The 17,361-nt window shown below is 37.9% G+C and overlaps 1 protein-coding gene across 1 annotated transcript; it reads right to left on the reverse strand.

Annotated features, from left to right (window-relative positions):
• Positions 1-3,452: 3,452 nt before the first annotated feature.
• tspan33a (tetraspanin 33a) lies at positions 3,453-16,023 on the reverse strand. Its single transcript, XM_053508261.1, has 8 exons — positions 15,732-16,023; positions 8,705-8,759; positions 8,456-8,583; positions 8,051-8,125; positions 7,250-7,345; positions 7,009-7,137; positions 5,861-6,022; positions 3,453-4,258 (listed from the first exon to the last, which is right to left on the reverse strand). The coding sequence occupies exons 1-8, from the start codon at positions 15,825-15,827 to the stop codon at positions 4,157-4,159; spliced, it is 843 nt and encodes a 280-aa protein (XP_053364236.1). The 5' UTR covers positions 15,828-16,023; the 3' UTR covers positions 3,453-4,156.
• Between the last annotated feature and the right edge of the window lie 1,338 nt (positions 16,024-17,361).

A 17,361-nucleotide genomic window follows, 5' to 3' on the forward strand; every position in this document is an offset into this window, starting at 1 on the left:
TGTCATATTCAACACACCATGCTCTTCAGCACCTTCAGAAATAAACCTGATGGAGTTTGTAAATTGCAGAGATGCTCTTGTCCCAGAAGTATCTTGGAAGCTGAATGTTTTAAGTGCTAGGATGTACGTTTGAATCAGGTTGTGGATGGTGTGTGGTGTTGCCTTTCCAGAATAGGACCTCCTTAAAAGGCATGTGAAACATGGCTACTATAGAGTGAGTCAGAGAGGAGACCACACACACTCACTCTCTCTCTCTCTCTCTCTCACACACACACACACACAGTCGCTCTCTGAACGTGAGGCCCAGTACCTCCCTAGCGCTCTATAATTCTGTCTAGTTGTGAATTCATCGTAATGAATATCTGAGAGCGCTGCTGCCTCACAGCTCCAGTGTTTCTGCTTTGATGGACTGGCATCCCATACAGGGTGTATTACCTCCTCATGCCCGGTGTTACCAGGGTAAGCTCTGAACTCACCATGACCCTAATCTAAATAAAGCAAAGAAAGATTTTAAAATGATCATTTAAAACATTTGAGTGCTTTCAGCTTTAGTAATGACCAATAGTGGAGGACTTCACCAGTCAGTGTCCATCCTGTATTTATTTCAATCTTATTAGTTATTACCAAAATTAATAAATCTATCAATATACAAACTTAATAAAAACATTTTTTTTCTTAAAAGTCTCAGTATTACACAAATACGACTTCCGATAAACTATTATTTATTTATTGAAAATGAAGCCCAAAAGAAAAAAAAAAGCATGTGGGCAAAACCCTGATGATTACCTCCATGATTCAACAGCTTGTAGATCCACTGTTAGCAGCAATAACATGAAGTAAGCGTTTGCTGTATGACTTTATTAGTCTCTCACATCGTTTTTGGCCCATTTTTTTGCTTCAGGTCATTGAGGTTTTTGGGCTTTCACTTACGCACAGCTCTCTAAAGGTCCTGCTACAGCATTTCGGTTGGTGTGCTTGTCCTGTTTCATCACCCTATATTGAACAAGTTTTAGCTGTAGGACAGATGGCTTCACATTTGCCTTTAGAATACTCTGGTATAAAGGAGTTTATGGTCGACTTAGTGACTGTAAGGTGCCCAGGTCCTGTGGCTGCAAAATCAAGCCTGAATCATCACCGCTCCACTGCCACGCTTGACTGTATGTACGAGGTGTTTCTATTGAAATGCTGTTTGGTTAAAAGTGGTGCTGGGCATTAAGGCCAAACGACTCCTCTTTAGTCTTATCTGTCCATAAGACGTTGTTCCAGAAGCCTTGTGTGGTTTGTTCAGATGCAGTTTTGCAAACCTCAGTCATACTTCCTTGTTCCTTTTAGATCGGTGGGAACCCTACCAAACAAACAGTACTTTTTCAGTCTTCTGCTAATTGTGCCATCATAGATTTAGTTTTGCGTTTTTTGTTTTCATTTCTCTGAGCATTGCACGGTCTGACCTTGGGGTGAATGTGCTGGGACGTCCACTGCTGGGAAGACTGGCAACTGTTTTGAATGCTTTCCACTTGTGAATAATCTTCCTCACTGTAGTGTTGAACTACAACTTGTTTGAAAATTGTTTTATAACCCTTTCCAGCAACAATTGTTTCTCTAAGACCATTGCTTATGTATTTCCTTTTTGCCATTGTGTTAACACAAATCGCCCAAAACTTTAGCTTTTATAGTGGTCTGCATACCTGCTGATGACTAGCAGCACCTGACAATGCTCTTCAATCCTGTAGAAGCAGTAAGGAGGTATTTGGTATTGCTAGCTTATTTTTCTTTTTGACTTAATTTTTATGGAATAAATAATTGCAGGTTAAAAAATGTTGTTGAAGTATGTTGTTGTTCGTCTAAGTTTATATTTGCCTAATACCAAGACCCGCTATAATCAGATGATTTTTTTTACACGAAAAAGCATAAAAGAGGTACTAACTTTTGACCCTGACTGTATGATTGCATAATTAACCCCAAATTGGATTCATCCTGGAGCTGGAGTGATACTGAGAAAAAAATGCGAGGAGTGTTTCTGTAAATCTGGATCCACCTACACAGGCTGAGAGTTGAAAGCTTTAGAACATCCTTTATACAGTACACGGCTCTAAACAACGACGCGTTTAAACACATGAGCACAAACAGATCATCCATATTTATTCCCAATATATAAACACAGGAAAGGATTAACCAGTCTCACCCTTTGGCACATAGTCTGAAGTCAGTTTTCGACACGTGGGATTGCTTCATTTCATGGCCAAGCCAAACATGTCACGGCTGTGCTTGAGGCTCAGAGAAGACGAGTTGTTTTTATTATACACCAGGCCTGTGTTGTTTTATTAAGTTGGGGAAGCCCTAAGAGAGAAAAGCACAAGCTTGCAGGACAATAGCTGCTGACTAAAAGCGTGCAGTTGTTTTATGTTCGTCAATATAAAATGCATTACATCTACAACAAGGTATTTAAATCCTCACTCACTCACTCACTCACTCGTTCGCTATAGCACTTATCCTGTACAGGGTCGCAGGAGGCCTGGAGCCTATTATAGGGAGGACTCGGGGCACCCCCTAAGTACTTGTGCCTGCTTGGGTGCCAATCTATTGCAGGGCACAAGTACACACATACTACTGGGAATTTGGAAACGCCAAATGAGGAAAGCGGGAAGAAATTGAGAACTCAATGCACACAGATCCGAAGGTGGGACTCAAACCCTCAGCCCAGAAGGTGCTCTGTGGTTTAATCTGTAATTGGGTGACCCTTCGCCTTAGATGCTTTATTCTACTTGATTATATTCTATTAACACTTCAGGCAGCCAATCAGAAACATGTCATGAGATATTTAAGATAGTGTCATGGTGGCACCTAGTGGGTTCTGAAATATGGTGCATGTGACACGTAGGTCACTCACATGTGGAATGTTTTATCAGGGATGTACTTGGTACTCATGAGCATGCACATCATCACAAACACAGACTTGTGATGATCAGGAAACTATTAGTAGTTAGGAATGTTATTCAACATGTCCATATGGGTTTCCTCAGGGTTCTCCAGTTTCCTTCTCTAAACCATCCCAGGTGTGTTGGAAAACTCATCAAGGCACAAGACTTCAACTTCATCCCTGGAATATGTTGGGAATAATCACACACCCTCGCTTGATCATAAACCTTTCTGAGACATCCATATAGATAGAAGATACAGATTCTCTTACAGCACAAACTGCAACTATTTCTACTATAAACAAGTTGGATGTCAGTGATGATGATGATGATGATGATGATGACGATGATGATATGGCCTAAAGTACAGTGACTTGCAAAAGTATTCGGCCCCCTTGAACTTTTCCAGATTTTATCACATTACAGCCACAAACATGAACAATTTTTTTTTCAGAATTGATTCATGTTTGTGGCTGTAATGTGACAAAATGTGAAAAAGTTCAAGGGGGCCGAATACTTTTGCAAGCCACTGTATATATTTATGATTTGTTTACAATTAAGATGAAAAAATTGTATCAGTGTAACAGCAGACAGTGTAAAATGATCTAACATCGTTGTGTAGGGTTAGCTGCAATTAGAAAATGTTTATAGGATACAGTGTACATACATTTGAAGTTTTCCAGGTAAATGTTACATAAATATACATGAAAGCTTTAACGCAAAAATACATTAGACCTTACACACAAAACATCCTAAGGGCGATATTAGGGGGAAATTGACCCATCCCTGAAATGTACAAAACATTTATATATTCTATATACATATATCAGCTAACTGTTGATTATACTGTACGTAGCTGTCCATGTGTTGCACAGGATCAGTAACTTTGAAGCAGTAGGAGGCACTTCGTGGCAGGTTGTAAAAAAAATTGTGACTTAAATCTGTCATTGAAAAGTTCCCTTAGTGCAAATGAATAAATATCACATCACAGCATAAAAGGCTGATTTTTTTTTTCATCTTATCCAAACTTTCAGGTGGCATGTGATGTAATAACCACAGCATTTGTAACACGTCATGTAACAATATCATCACCTGAGGTCTTTTAAAACTCTTCTTATGAACATGCCCATTATACAGAGGTATCTCTACTGCACGCTGCTTAGCTTGGCTTCATACTCATTGTCCCAACAGGCACGATGCTAAATGTCAGACAGAGCTGTGCCACGTCTGCAATACGTCCTTCAGCTCCATGGGTCTGAGTGGTGCTGCAAGGTGTAGTCCTGAAGTTTAATCTGATCTTGGATCTGGTTAATCAGGACCTGAGAAAGCAGGATTCCCACCAGCTGTGAAAGAAACGAACAATCAGTTCAGTTCTATTCAATCAGAATGATGTTCATGAATTATCAACAACCTGGTGCCAGCCTGCGAGGAGAAGTGCTTCTGGACATTTTCCTTACAAGCAAACTGTATATTATAGTTTGAGGTAATAATAATGATTTTTTCTTATTTATATATATATATATATATAATAAAAACTAAATTATATAATGGTATGTTTTGCATTTCTTTTTATTTATGTGGTAAAAATATTGTGTTAAAATATATACAGTACGTTATGGATTTAGTTTAGATTTTATTTACATAATTTTTGCATTTAATTTAATTTAATTTTATCTTTTAACAGTGGCTATTGTCACACAGCATGTAATTAAACTTCAAAAGGGGTCAGGGGTGGCTTAGTGATTAAGGCATTGAACTACAATTCGGAAGGTCCCAGGTTCAAACCCCACAACCACCAGGTTACCACAGTTGGGCCCTTGAGCAAGGCCCTTAACTAACCCTCAACTGCTCACATGTATAATGAAATAAAAAAAAATAATTTAACTCCCTTTGGATGTGCGTCTCCCAAATGCCTAAATGTAAAAAAAAAAATTATGGATGATACTGGATAGCACGTCCACAAACTCATCCCATCTATACCAGAAAAATCTGCATACCAGGAAATGTATTTAAGTTAACATTAAGTCCACTTTGTTAAGTTAGCTAATTGTTTACTTAAGGAGACTCAAATCATATTTAACTGTCCTTTGTTGGTTAAAAACAAGTAAAATTTGGTACTGATTTTACTGATGGTAACGTATCCATGTGCAAAAAAATCTAGTTCTTCTTATTACTGATTCACGTGGCTGAAGTACCTATAAAAACAAGCAGGAAGAAAGCTAGGCAGGAAGGAAGGCTATTTCAGACATTTGACCTTGCTATGACCTTGAGCCTGTCTGGATCAATTCAAAAATTCAATCAGTTCATTTACTGGGTAAAGTGATACTGTAGTTTGACCAAAATCCTACAAACATTTAGTCACTTTCGTTCTTGTTATAGACACTAATCTCAGATGGATGGATGGATGACTTCAAAATATCTTATAGCAGAGGCATAAAATGTTTAATGCTACCCAAAGCCAAAAACATAAACAATGTAAGTACAACCGTTAATAATAATACTGTACATCCAAGTATTAGATAGCAATAACTAGCATAGCTAGAATAACTTGGCCCTTGGTGTTATGTATAAAATGAAACACTAGGGGGCAGTGTGTTATAGAAACATGACAGGGGTATCACTATAAACCAGTAAATCACGTCCAATAAGTACAGTTATAACATTTACTGATGAATGAGATGCCAAAAGTTTTACGTTTAACCCCAAAACACACTCTGAGCTTAATACGTTTAAAGTGACTCTGTGGTTTAAGTAAAAATTCAGTCACATAATTAATAGCGGTAACTTTATGATTATTATTATATAAGGGAAACATATCTGATTTAAAACCCATGTCCTCAGGATACAATTAGATGCTGTTATATTACAGATGCTGCACTGATCTTTAACATTCCTCATGAGAAAAGATTTGATATCCGTTTTTCCGTCCACCAGGCGCCTCGTACCTGAGGGATGGCGAGGCCCAGCGCTATGCCTCCCAGCAGAAACAGGTTGCTGTGGAGCCAGTTGACGAGTTTGTCAATGCAGCCATTGGTGTGGATAAAAGAGCTGGCCCTCATCATCTCCAGGTTCTGCATGCCATGTCCACACATAGTGTTTATTAGAGCCTGTGACAAGAGCGAAACAAACACATGATGATTACACCTGATCATCTTAGATACAGAACTTTAACACAAACTTTAATACAAACTTTATTATGAACAGCTATACTCAAGAACAGATATAAAAAGAAAACGTTCCAGTTGGGAGGAATCTGTGTCCACTTTAGCGTCCTGTTCTAGAACCCAATGTTGTCTTCCACTGATAAAAAAGTGGTTATTTGAATTATAATAACCTTCTGGCTAGCTCGTGGTCAGTCCTCTTTCATCATCAAGCGGTTGAATGTTGTTTCTTGTTTTCGCACAGTGACTGTTATAAATTCTAATCAGACTTTCTGAAATACTCAAACCATCTCATCTGGCTTGAACCATCATGTTATGCACAAAGTCCCCACGATGTTAAAGACATGAACTCAAGCTCTTTACTTTTATCCGGAAGATTTTATAGACAATAATACATTTATAGACAAGATGAGTGATATACTGGTGATGTATTATGGTTTATTTATCTGAAAACATTATGTTCTTTGAAAAAAAGGTCTTCTATAATATTCAATTTTTTTTCATCTTCAGTGTTTGATTTTAGGTGGCACAGTGGCGTAGTGGTTAGCACTGTCGCCTTGCACCTCTAGGGTCCAAGTTTGATTCCCACCTTGTGGTCTAGGTCCATGGAGTTTGCATGTTCTCCCCGGGCTTGGTGTTTCCTCTGGGTTATCCGGTTCCCTCCCACAGTCAGGTTAAAAACATGCAGATTAAGCTAATTGGCGTTCCCAGATTCCCCATAGTGTGTGTGAGTGTGTACCCTCTGATGTTTTGGCACCCGATCCAGATTGTACCCCACCTCGTGCCCTAAGTGACCCTGTATACAGGATATAAAGCGGTGTAGAAAAGGGATTTTTCTTTTTTTTTGCTGAAAGTTACTCCATTATTTACACCGTGCATCTTTATCTCAAAGCAGAAGATCTTAATTGTTAGTTGTTGTTTTTTTTTCTCACCTCATCTTTGGAGATGAGACAGCAGGAGAAGGGCACGGCACAGCGCTCTCGGCTCGGGTTGTCATCCGTGCAGTTGAAATAGATATTCTGTGACCAGTCCGTGTAAGAAACACCACCACAGCAGGAAAACTGGTTCATAACAAAAATAATGTCCTCATTGAAACCAGAACAACACAAGAATACATTGCATGTATAGCTATAAAAATGACCAAACAAACCAATAACAAAAGAAGTAAGCAACCTCTTTTTGTCCATAGTCAATAAGGTTCTGCAGGTCCAGATCATCTCTGTAATGCTTGATTGCATCGTTCACCATATCTGTCACTTTATAGCGCACCTGTAAAGCACAGGACTCCGGTGAGAAGCATTTATATGAGTTCATTAAAAAACAAACAAAAAAAAAAAACTAATCACTAACTGTATACTTCACATCAACATGGTATAAATACAATATGACCAGCAGGGGGCGCATTGCTTCTTGTTAAGATTTATTATAGGGCTTTTCTTTCTTTTTACAATATTTATGAAATGTTTAAATCTTGGACACTGGACAATGTTGGTGTCCAAAGAATGCAAGTTATGATACACAGCTGCTGAGATGACATGGTTCATATTCTTACAGCTGCAAAAAATATGTGGCCATGAACTAATATAAGACAGGAAATCCTTTTCTGGCAATTATTTAATTTTATTTTGCATAAAAGTGAAAAAGACACAAAGAAACCGAATAGGACAATTGTGCTCATGGAAACCTGGAGATGGCCGATAATATTACTTTTTTCAGTATTTGGATGATGCATAATGACATACTGAAAACTGACGTTTTGCCACTCCAGGCCACACATTTAATATCTGTTGAGAAACATATCAAGTTACATCATTTGTGGCCAAAACTCTGGTGCACTGTGGTCAGATGATAAACATTTATGATCATGAGATGCTCTTCAGCCTAAAAATATAAATTCACGTCAACAGGCTACAAAAATTTAATTCGGCTCAGGGGTTTTGTGAATCTGATCAGTTTAAAGTAATTCAATTTTACCTTGTCGGAAAAGACGAAACCCAAAATTCCTGCAACCAGCTGCATCACAAAGATGACAGTCAAGCAGATGCAGAACTGTAGGACAAACCAGTGTTATCTTCATCAGACAGGACAGATGTGCATACAGTACTAATCTCTCAAAGCTGTGCTAACACAAACACATGCATGTTATAGTTATTTTTCAGGTTAAAATCTGCTGTTTAATATAGACTGTCTATCTGTCTGTCTATCTGTCTGTCTGTCTGTCTGTCCACCCTTTATATTTTTACTTTTATTACTGGGGTTGGTATTTGTATCCATCCATCTCTCTAACTGTTTATCTATTCACCTTACCATCTCTCTCTCTCTCTCTCTCTCTCTCTCTCTCCATCTTTGCCATCATTCTAAACTAGATCTGAAACTGACCGTCTGCAGGAGGCAGATGTTCTCCCGGAGAGAACCCACACAGCCACAGAACGTAAGGAGAAACATGAGGACTCCGACAACCAGCAGCAGGAGGGACGGGTCCACCGTCAAACAGGCCATCGCCGTCTCTATACACGAGAAAGAGAGATGCAAGCAGCAGGCTGTAACTCACACTCGTTTTACATAAACCAAAAAATGCAGGAGAAACTCTGAAATAAAGCCTGCCTGACACTGGGTAAATCATCTCACCATGTTTGCTTATTCTGGCGTACACACCAATACACATCAGCGCCACTGAGATAATCTATTGGACCAGAGAGAGGACACGATTAGTCAGATCATCATACAGTCTCTATTCCTGTGCGATGAGGATACACGTTTCTGAAGAAATATTTAAAGAGACAGAACCTAGCTGCAACAAGACAAGATTAACATTTGATTAAAAACACATCTGTAGAGAAACCTGCATGTTTAATTAGTGAAGGAAAATCATGCAAAGGTGAATTTTGAAATGAGTTCTTTTATGAAACGTGCATTAATGTAGTGAAGAAACAGCCTTAACGTTTTAAAATATATATATTTCTGTACAGTTTGCCTTTGGTTTGGATCACCGTCTCGCTGCAGGATCCACCCACATTTCTGAGTTTTTTTTATTATTACTAGAGATTGGATTTTCCCTTTTATTCCTCCCCCGAGAACCATGAAGGGATACATACTTTTGCACTGATCTGGAGATAACTGTATATATTGTGTGAAAACAAACGCTCCTCCAAACGTTGGCCGATCTTCTAAAAAATGTTTTCAGCTAGTTCCCGATCTCGGTCAGAGGTCTCAGTGAGAGTTCAGCCGTTGTCATTTCTACACAAAGACCTGCACTGGCCGCTCCCTTAAAAGGATGATTCACATGATGAGAATTCTTGCAGTACCTGTCTGAACACACCAGCTGTGTCTTCACTAGCCCGTGCTCTTACCTGTTTGTTAGTTTTTTCTTTCACGTCTTGGATCCCTGATTTTGGACTATAGTGCCATCATTATACATATAGAGTGCGATCCCAAATCGATGTGATACCGTGTTAGCTGACATAAATTAGAACCGCACTTAAAAACAAGCGTTTACTACTAAAACTAGTCTCACACACAAAAACCAAACAAGTTGCAGTATAACTATAGCTCACTCAGTTTCATGGTTGGTCATCCGGTATTGCATGCGGTTCGAATTCGGAGTTTGAGAATAAAATGCACACATGGAGCACGTAGGGGTTTAAACACTTTGTCCAGTGGCAGCTCTATTATAAAGGACTCAAAACAACTATTCGAAAGTCGATATAAACGATATAGAAACTCTATTGAACTTGATGTTTTATTGATTTGCACACCAATTTCTATACACATATGTATTTATTTATAGAGGACCTTTGGGGCAGGCATCACGTTGCTCATTGTTTATAATGTGAATGTTTTGTTTATGCGGGGGAGGGGCAGAAGAATTTATTTACTATTTTGTCATGGTTGTCTTCTTCTTCTTTCGGCTGCTGCAGTCACTAACCCTGTCGTCCACATCTTCCTTCAGCACTCCAGCCTCCTGCATGTCCTCCCTCACCACCTCCATAGACCTCCTCTTGGGCCTTCCTATTCTCCTCCCGATTCAAACCCCTCCCTCATCCCTCCTCTGCGCATGTCCAAACCATCTTAACCTGGTCTATCTTACTTTGTCCCCAAAACGTCCTACCTGAACTGTCCCTCTAATTTACTCGTTCCTCTATAATCCTGTCCATTCTTGCTGGCTTGTACACCAGACTCTTGATTTTCAACTTCCCATTATGTTGATTCTCTCTAGATAAGAAAAAAAAAGTCACTAGACAGTAGAGTATCGAATCTCAGCTCTGCTTTTCCGAGTAAACTTATAGATATTTTCAGCTTTATATGTGGAATATAATCATACACCATAACAGCGCAGGTTTAAATCCCGAACAAGGTTCAGTGAATTTTTCAATTTATTAAGCAGAAGGAAGAATCTGTTGGTTTAATGATGTGAAATCCATTCCCGAGATCATTGGCTTAATTCTAAAGTGAGCGTTTATTGCATAAACAATATAAAAGGCAAATTGTTGATTCATTTAAACGCATCTAAGTGCAAACAGCTGTAAATCCGTAAAGAGCATTAGTTCTCAATTCGTCCGTGTTTCACTTCATCCTCGGGTTCCTCAACACAAAGCCGCTCTCACAGACTCGCAGTATCGCATTACTGCCGCTTTTATTTCACTGAAACATCACAGTGTGCACTATGAGAATAAAATCCCAACCAAACACAGAACAAGGAAAACGTACACTCATCACTACATGGAGTACGTACACAGACTTTAATCTGGGTCAGACGGGGTGTGTCGCTGATTTCATTTGGCTCTGGGGAGTTACTTTTGACTTTTCCTTCATACATTTAAAAAGACAAATCTCTTCACTGCATTAATATTTCCCGTATAGTCATGTGTTCGTAAAGACGACTTCTCAGCATTAAATCTAAATTGTAGATCTAAATTTATATCTTAACTTTAAAGACAAGGGTGGGAACCAATCCCCATCTCTGTAATGCAGCTGCTGTACACATGGTCTTTATCGCAGCTATTAGCAGCTTAAATGGGAGATTAAAGAGATTTAATGGGTTGTTAATTAGCCTTGGTCAAAGGGGCATCAGTAATTAAGATATTTTAATTAATCTTATTTGTAGTTTTTCAAGTCAAACCTAGACTTTTGATTGTCCAGAATAACAGAACACAATTATGAGAATAAAAACTCTATATAGCCATGATCGGACTGCCTGCTTCACATCTCAAACGCCGGCCTCCCAGGAACTCCTTTAATGGCCCAAACATGTGGTGATGGCTTGAAGCGAGGTCAGGACTGTATAGTGGAGGTGATGATATCTCCCAGCCCAGTCCCTGTAATGTGCAAGTGGTGTTGGTGATCGATTGTGTGTACAGTTCACACACACTGATGTGTTTCTTCAACAAGTTGGCAACAAGTCTTCTGTCTGTCTTCTGCTGAATGTTGACAGGAGTGACCGCAGTGGACTCTGAGCCACCTCAGTCCCGGGTCATCGTTCACAGGCTTCTTTAAATCATTTGCAAAAATCTCATGTTTTACTGCGGCTGAGAGTCTCATTACTGTGTACTGTGCTTAAAGTCTTCTGTAAATGTCAATCGGTTTTACATCCTCATTCACCAGAAGTTTCATCACAAGTCACGGTTCGACTTTGTACATTGAATTATAAGAGGTTTTACTTCGGCTTGATGCATTTATTTAGATAAGTAGTACCACGTGAGTACAGGATTTTAAACAGTCTTACGGGCTTTTAACTCGTCCAGAATTCTAAATATTTAGAAGCACAGTTATGCACTATGCTATATGTGTGAGGTTTCTTCATGACTTGAGCAAGTTAAGACCTGCCATGTTTTCAAAAGTCTGCATACCTTCATGCAGTCAAATTTTTCACAGCATTAATTTGTTCAAAATTAATGCTTTATTTAAAGTTAGCGCTTAAAACTTGCTTTAAAAAAACAACTTAGCCTTTAATACATCTTTGTTTGTCTTTGTGTTAAAGATGCATTATCCAGATGAAGTCTCTCATTCTACTGCATGCTGCAATATTTCCACATTCCTCCAAGAAGGCACGCTATCGTTGAAATACTCACTTCCTAGGTCAAAACTGTTACATAGAGTTAGCGACATCTTCAGCAGACATGTTAAACATTATTATTAATAATAATAATAATAATAATAATAATAATAATAATAAATATAGCTTATGACTTAAACTTGATAAATTACGCTAAAGAATAAAAAGGGAAGGCAGTTCCACCAGAAGAACCTTCTATAAATCCATACTGTACAGCTACACTATCTTGCCATGCACTTTCTACAGTATAATGTACATCCTTCTCCTGTGCCAAGTGAGAAAGAGCAAAAAAAAAAAAAGAAGAAGAAATGTGCATTAAATTCCAGAGAATAAGGAAAGAAAAGATCCTGCTTTTTGTACTTTTTTTTATGTTTATTCTTTTAAAGTCAAGAGTGACTGAAACAATTGCCTTTGAAGATCAAAGTCGAAATTTGCTTTGGTATTAAATCCTCCCTGTTTGTAGTTTCGATTGAACTAAACTCAGCTAACTAATAGTCAGTTCTTAATATATGTGGGAGAGCAGAGGAAAGACTGAAATATGTGGGGCAGTGGTCCTCCGGGAATAAGGTTGAGAATGTTCTATATTTTCTCATGAATGTGACCTAAATCACCATCAAGTCCTAAAAGTAGAGAAATAGAAAGAAACATTTTCCTCAACAAATAAATGACCAAATATCTATATTTTTTGTCTCTTTTGGTTCAATTTAGTCCTTTTTTTAAATCTACGTTAGGAAAATCAGATGATGTTTTAATTCCCATTTTATGCAAAAAGTCTATCCAATGCTGTGGTATAAAGGAGACACTGGGTTTAATAAAATAAAAAATTAACATGTCAGTGTGAGAACTCATCATGGGTCCGAATTGAACAATTATTTCTGTTCAGGAATTAAAGATATTTGTAAGAAGTAAGTAGCAATCTGGAGTAATAAGTAATACATCACTACAGCTGGTGAAAGTTAAAATCTGTATAACTTATTTTTGTCGTTTGTGTCTTTTGGGTGTCTGATCAAGTTTTTGAGAAGGCATGAATCATTTCTAAACTCCCGTAGAATGAAAAGTACAGCACGGGGCCTCAGATTCTCCGCCGTGAAAAACCAGTGTGTTGCACTTTTTGCATATGAATAAATGAGTCCCGTTGCTTAGCAACCGCTAGAAGCGTTCAAAAGGTTGTGGCTGTTCAAAAAAGCAACAAGAAGAAAGAGGTTTGTCATCGGATCCTGCTGTAACCTCGTTAAAATTCAAATGGGATAAACAAGTTGAACTTTGTCGTGTGTTAAAATGATGAACATGAAACTTAAAATTGTATTATATGGACCATTTTGAATATTCCTGTTCCATTGATAAGATTTAAACAGCAGGATCCTTTACACACTTTAAAAATGGAAAAGCAACTCCTGAATTAGAGCACAATCTATAAAAAAAAAAAAAAAAAAACCCTGTACAGCAGCAGCGTCTAATACACACTGACAAAAGTATATGAACACTTGACCATCCGGTTCTAGCTGAATGATCCATTCCACTCCCACCTTAACATTTATGGAGCTCGGGCATCGCCATGCTGGAGCAGGTTTAAGCCTCTTATTTCCATTGAAGGGGACATTTTAATGCTACATCATACCGAGATGTTCAAGACAACCAACGTCAATGCAAAGGTTTAGGGACGAAAGACATTGCTTTAATGAGCGGGTGTCCATATACTTTTGGACATGTAGCGTATATGGATTAAACGAATAATGTAATTATTGACATCATGGAGTTTTACATACACAATGATATAGAATTGACATTTTGAAGAATGTAATGAAACATTGTAACAGGAGAAAATTCTCCTTCCAGCTGGTAAAAGAAAGTCCACATCTTACGTCAGCACAACTAGTCGCTGATTATTTTTTTCGATAACAGAATGCACAAACAAGTCTTTCCTTCTCACAATAATAACAATCCGATTAGCTGTGCTATAGGAGCATTTCACAAAAAAAATGTAGAATAAATGAATAAATAATTGACTTCATTGATTATTTTCCCACCCTGTAAAACCTCGTACTTTAATGTACTTTTACACCCTGAGCGCGAAGATTTGTGCCGTGAGCCCAACACATCCAGCATGTTTTGTGTGTTCTTAAGCCGTCTGCATTATTATATTTTTCCTAAGGGAGCGCAAACTAATAATAATCAGACAGGACTGTATTTAGTTTTCGTATCACAAATGATCACGTGTTACGTGTGATAAATAATATCACGTGCCCTAGGGAAAATCCACATGAAAAATCAGTTTTAAAGAAAACTGTGTGGAAACATGAATTCAAGTGAAAAAGGAAAGGAATTCCTCACACTAAAGGGGATTTTGGGGGAAAATTCACACTAAAAGTGAAAAAGAAATAAAGACAGACTGAATGTGTGTGTGTGGGGACTTAAGCTAGTGGTCATAATAATAATTATAATAATGGAATAACAATTTTCATAATGAGGGTAAAAAAACTATTTCTTACTTAAAATAAAATACAATAAAGGTAAAAATAACAATAAAAAAAAATAATAATCACTCACTCATCGTCTATACTGCTTTATCCTGTATACAGGGTCGCGGGGGGGCTGGACACTATCCATCACGAGACACACACACACAAACACTCATTCACACACTACAGGTGATTTGGGAGCGCCACTTAGCCTAATGTGCATGTCTTTAGACTGTGGGAGGAAACCGGAGAACCCTGAGGAAACCCACCAAGCACGGGGAGAACATGCAAACTCCAAGCACACAGACGGGAATCGAACCTGGACCCTGAAGGTGCAAGGCGACAGTGCTGACCACTAAGCCACTGTGCTGCTTTATTTAAAAAACAAACAAACAAACAAACATATATATATATATATATATATATATAAGTTACATTAGAGTAAAAATATCTATCATTTTCATATTAAAATCTTCATATTAAAGGTGATAAAAAAATAGACAAGCTAGCACTAAAGGTAAAAACAAACCCCCTTCTCACTTCTTCACACTACTAAAAGTGATGTTTATATTCACACATGACATTTGTATTTTCTCAAAGTAACCTACAGGCTTCAAGTTTTTCTGATTCCATTAACTTTTTCAGCTTTTTTTAAAAAGTTGCACAAACTCACATCTGCCTGATCACGTGATCACACGTGTTTTAATGTCGAAGCTTCTCATGTGGGGTTTTATTTGTTTGTTTGTTTGTTTGTTTGTTTTAGTTTTTTCCCAGCTAATCATCTCACATCACACCATTTCACACGGCAGGTTTAGTTCACATGATGCACCTTCACATAGTGATGTTTCCACAGGTGGTTAAACACAACAGTACAGGCACAACCACAGTGAAAAACACATGAGCACACGTGACTCCAAACTTCAAACGACAAACTGGTTACATTGTGGATGAAGTCTAGCAGGGAGATTAATTATTACACAAGCATGCAAACTCTCAGGGATTTCTCCTTAATCTCTTAACAGGAAAAAACAAACAAACAAACAAACAAAAGCAAGTGCACTTGGGTAACCGAGGTGGATGTGAATGTTGTAGATGTTAGAGAAGTGAAGGTCAGGAGGACAGAGTGGTTTTTTTTGAGACTCACCCAAAATAGGATGTTAAAGAAGAAAAGTAAATATTTGACGACTGAACTGACAAAACTGAACTCCTCATCTCTCTGGGCTGCTCCTCTTCTACCCATGATCAACACTTCAGTCTCGGGTCCTGGGTCCTGAAGCTTCACTGCTGCAGAAGAGGAATGAACTGTTGGACTTGTCCTCAGGGACTCTCAGCCATGAAGGTGCTTTTGGAGACTCCAGGCGCGCCTTTGCCCAGAGGCGCACATTTCTGCCTCTCAGCTGCTGCTTGGACTTGATTCATTCGTGTGTGTGTGTGTGTGTGTGTTATTTCCGGATTTGTGTGTGTGTGAGAGAGAGAGAGATTTAATGGGCGGTCCTTCTCCTCTTCACACACACAGTACACAGTCTAAAGCCTTGTTCCTCTCCATGTTCTTATTCATCTCCCACAGTAACATGCATTCTGGGTTTTTTTGTGCACTTTTGATTTCTAATTAATATAAATCTTAAAAACAGGTGACCCAGTTCCCTCTCCCAAACATCTTTAATACCCCACTCTAACAGTATTATAACTTTTATTATTATTATTATTATTATTATTATTATTATTAATAAACCCAGGGATTTACATCCCCAGATGTGGCTTTAGACCTAAAAAAAAAAAAAGAAAAAGAAAAAAAAAGAAAAACAGTTTCTCACTTTCTTTATTACAAAAAATGTTCACGCCTCAGCAGCCCTGGTGTTGGGTTCAACATGTTGCATTAGAAGGAAATATAATTGAACACTTGTGTAATAGCGCCCCCTATTGATTACTAGTGGAATTTATTAGGGACAGCATTTTGACACATTTTGACACATGTGAAAAAAAAAAATCTGCTTAAAAAATAATATAAGAAAAATTAGTATTTAAAATACATTGTATAAAAAAAAAATTTACACTTAAAAACAAAATTTTGAGTAAAGCTTATTTTTTGTTTACACTAACAAAATCACTTTTTACAAAAAAGAAATAAATAAAATGACAATTATAAGTAATTAAAAGTAATTCTTACACTTAAACCGAAAAAAAACTAAATATGTAAAAAATACATTTCTACAAAAGGTAAACAAAAAAAAACAAAAATCACACTAAAGATAAAAACATGGTAAATAAATCAATAAATCAATAAAATCCAGACAAAGTAACTAATTAAATCTTCTGTAGAAATACCTTTAAAAACAAACTTTTCCTTTACACAAAAGGTAAATAGAGAGATGTGCACTACTCGAGTCGGTCTTCACCGTTCACTTTATTAGAAAACCTGTACATTCATGCCTTTCCCTAATCAGTAATGTATAAAACCATGCAGATACAGGTCAAGAGCTTCTGTTCATTTTCACATCAAACATCAGGATGAGGAAAAGAAGTAGAAGTGTAATCTTCATGACTTTAATTGCGAAATTGGTTTGAGGATTTCATTAACTGCTGACCTCCTGGGATTTTCTCACGCAGCAGTCTCTGGAGTTTACACAGAATGTTCAGGGACTTTTAATTGATTTCAAGCTTCACCTGAGGCTGGAGACTTTCCAGGGCCGTGTGAGTGTCAGGTGGCTGTGTGCTTCTCAGCCTATGTCTAATGGAGTCTGGATCAGATGTGTGTGTGTGTGTGTGTGTGTGAA

This window comes from Clarias gariepinus, chromosome 12, assembly GCF_024256425.1.
Source record: "Clarias gariepinus isolate MV-2021 ecotype Netherlands chromosome 12, CGAR_prim_01v2, whole genome shotgun sequence".
Taxonomy (NCBI): Eukaryota; Metazoa; Chordata; class Actinopteri; order Siluriformes; family Clariidae; genus Clarias; species Clarias gariepinus.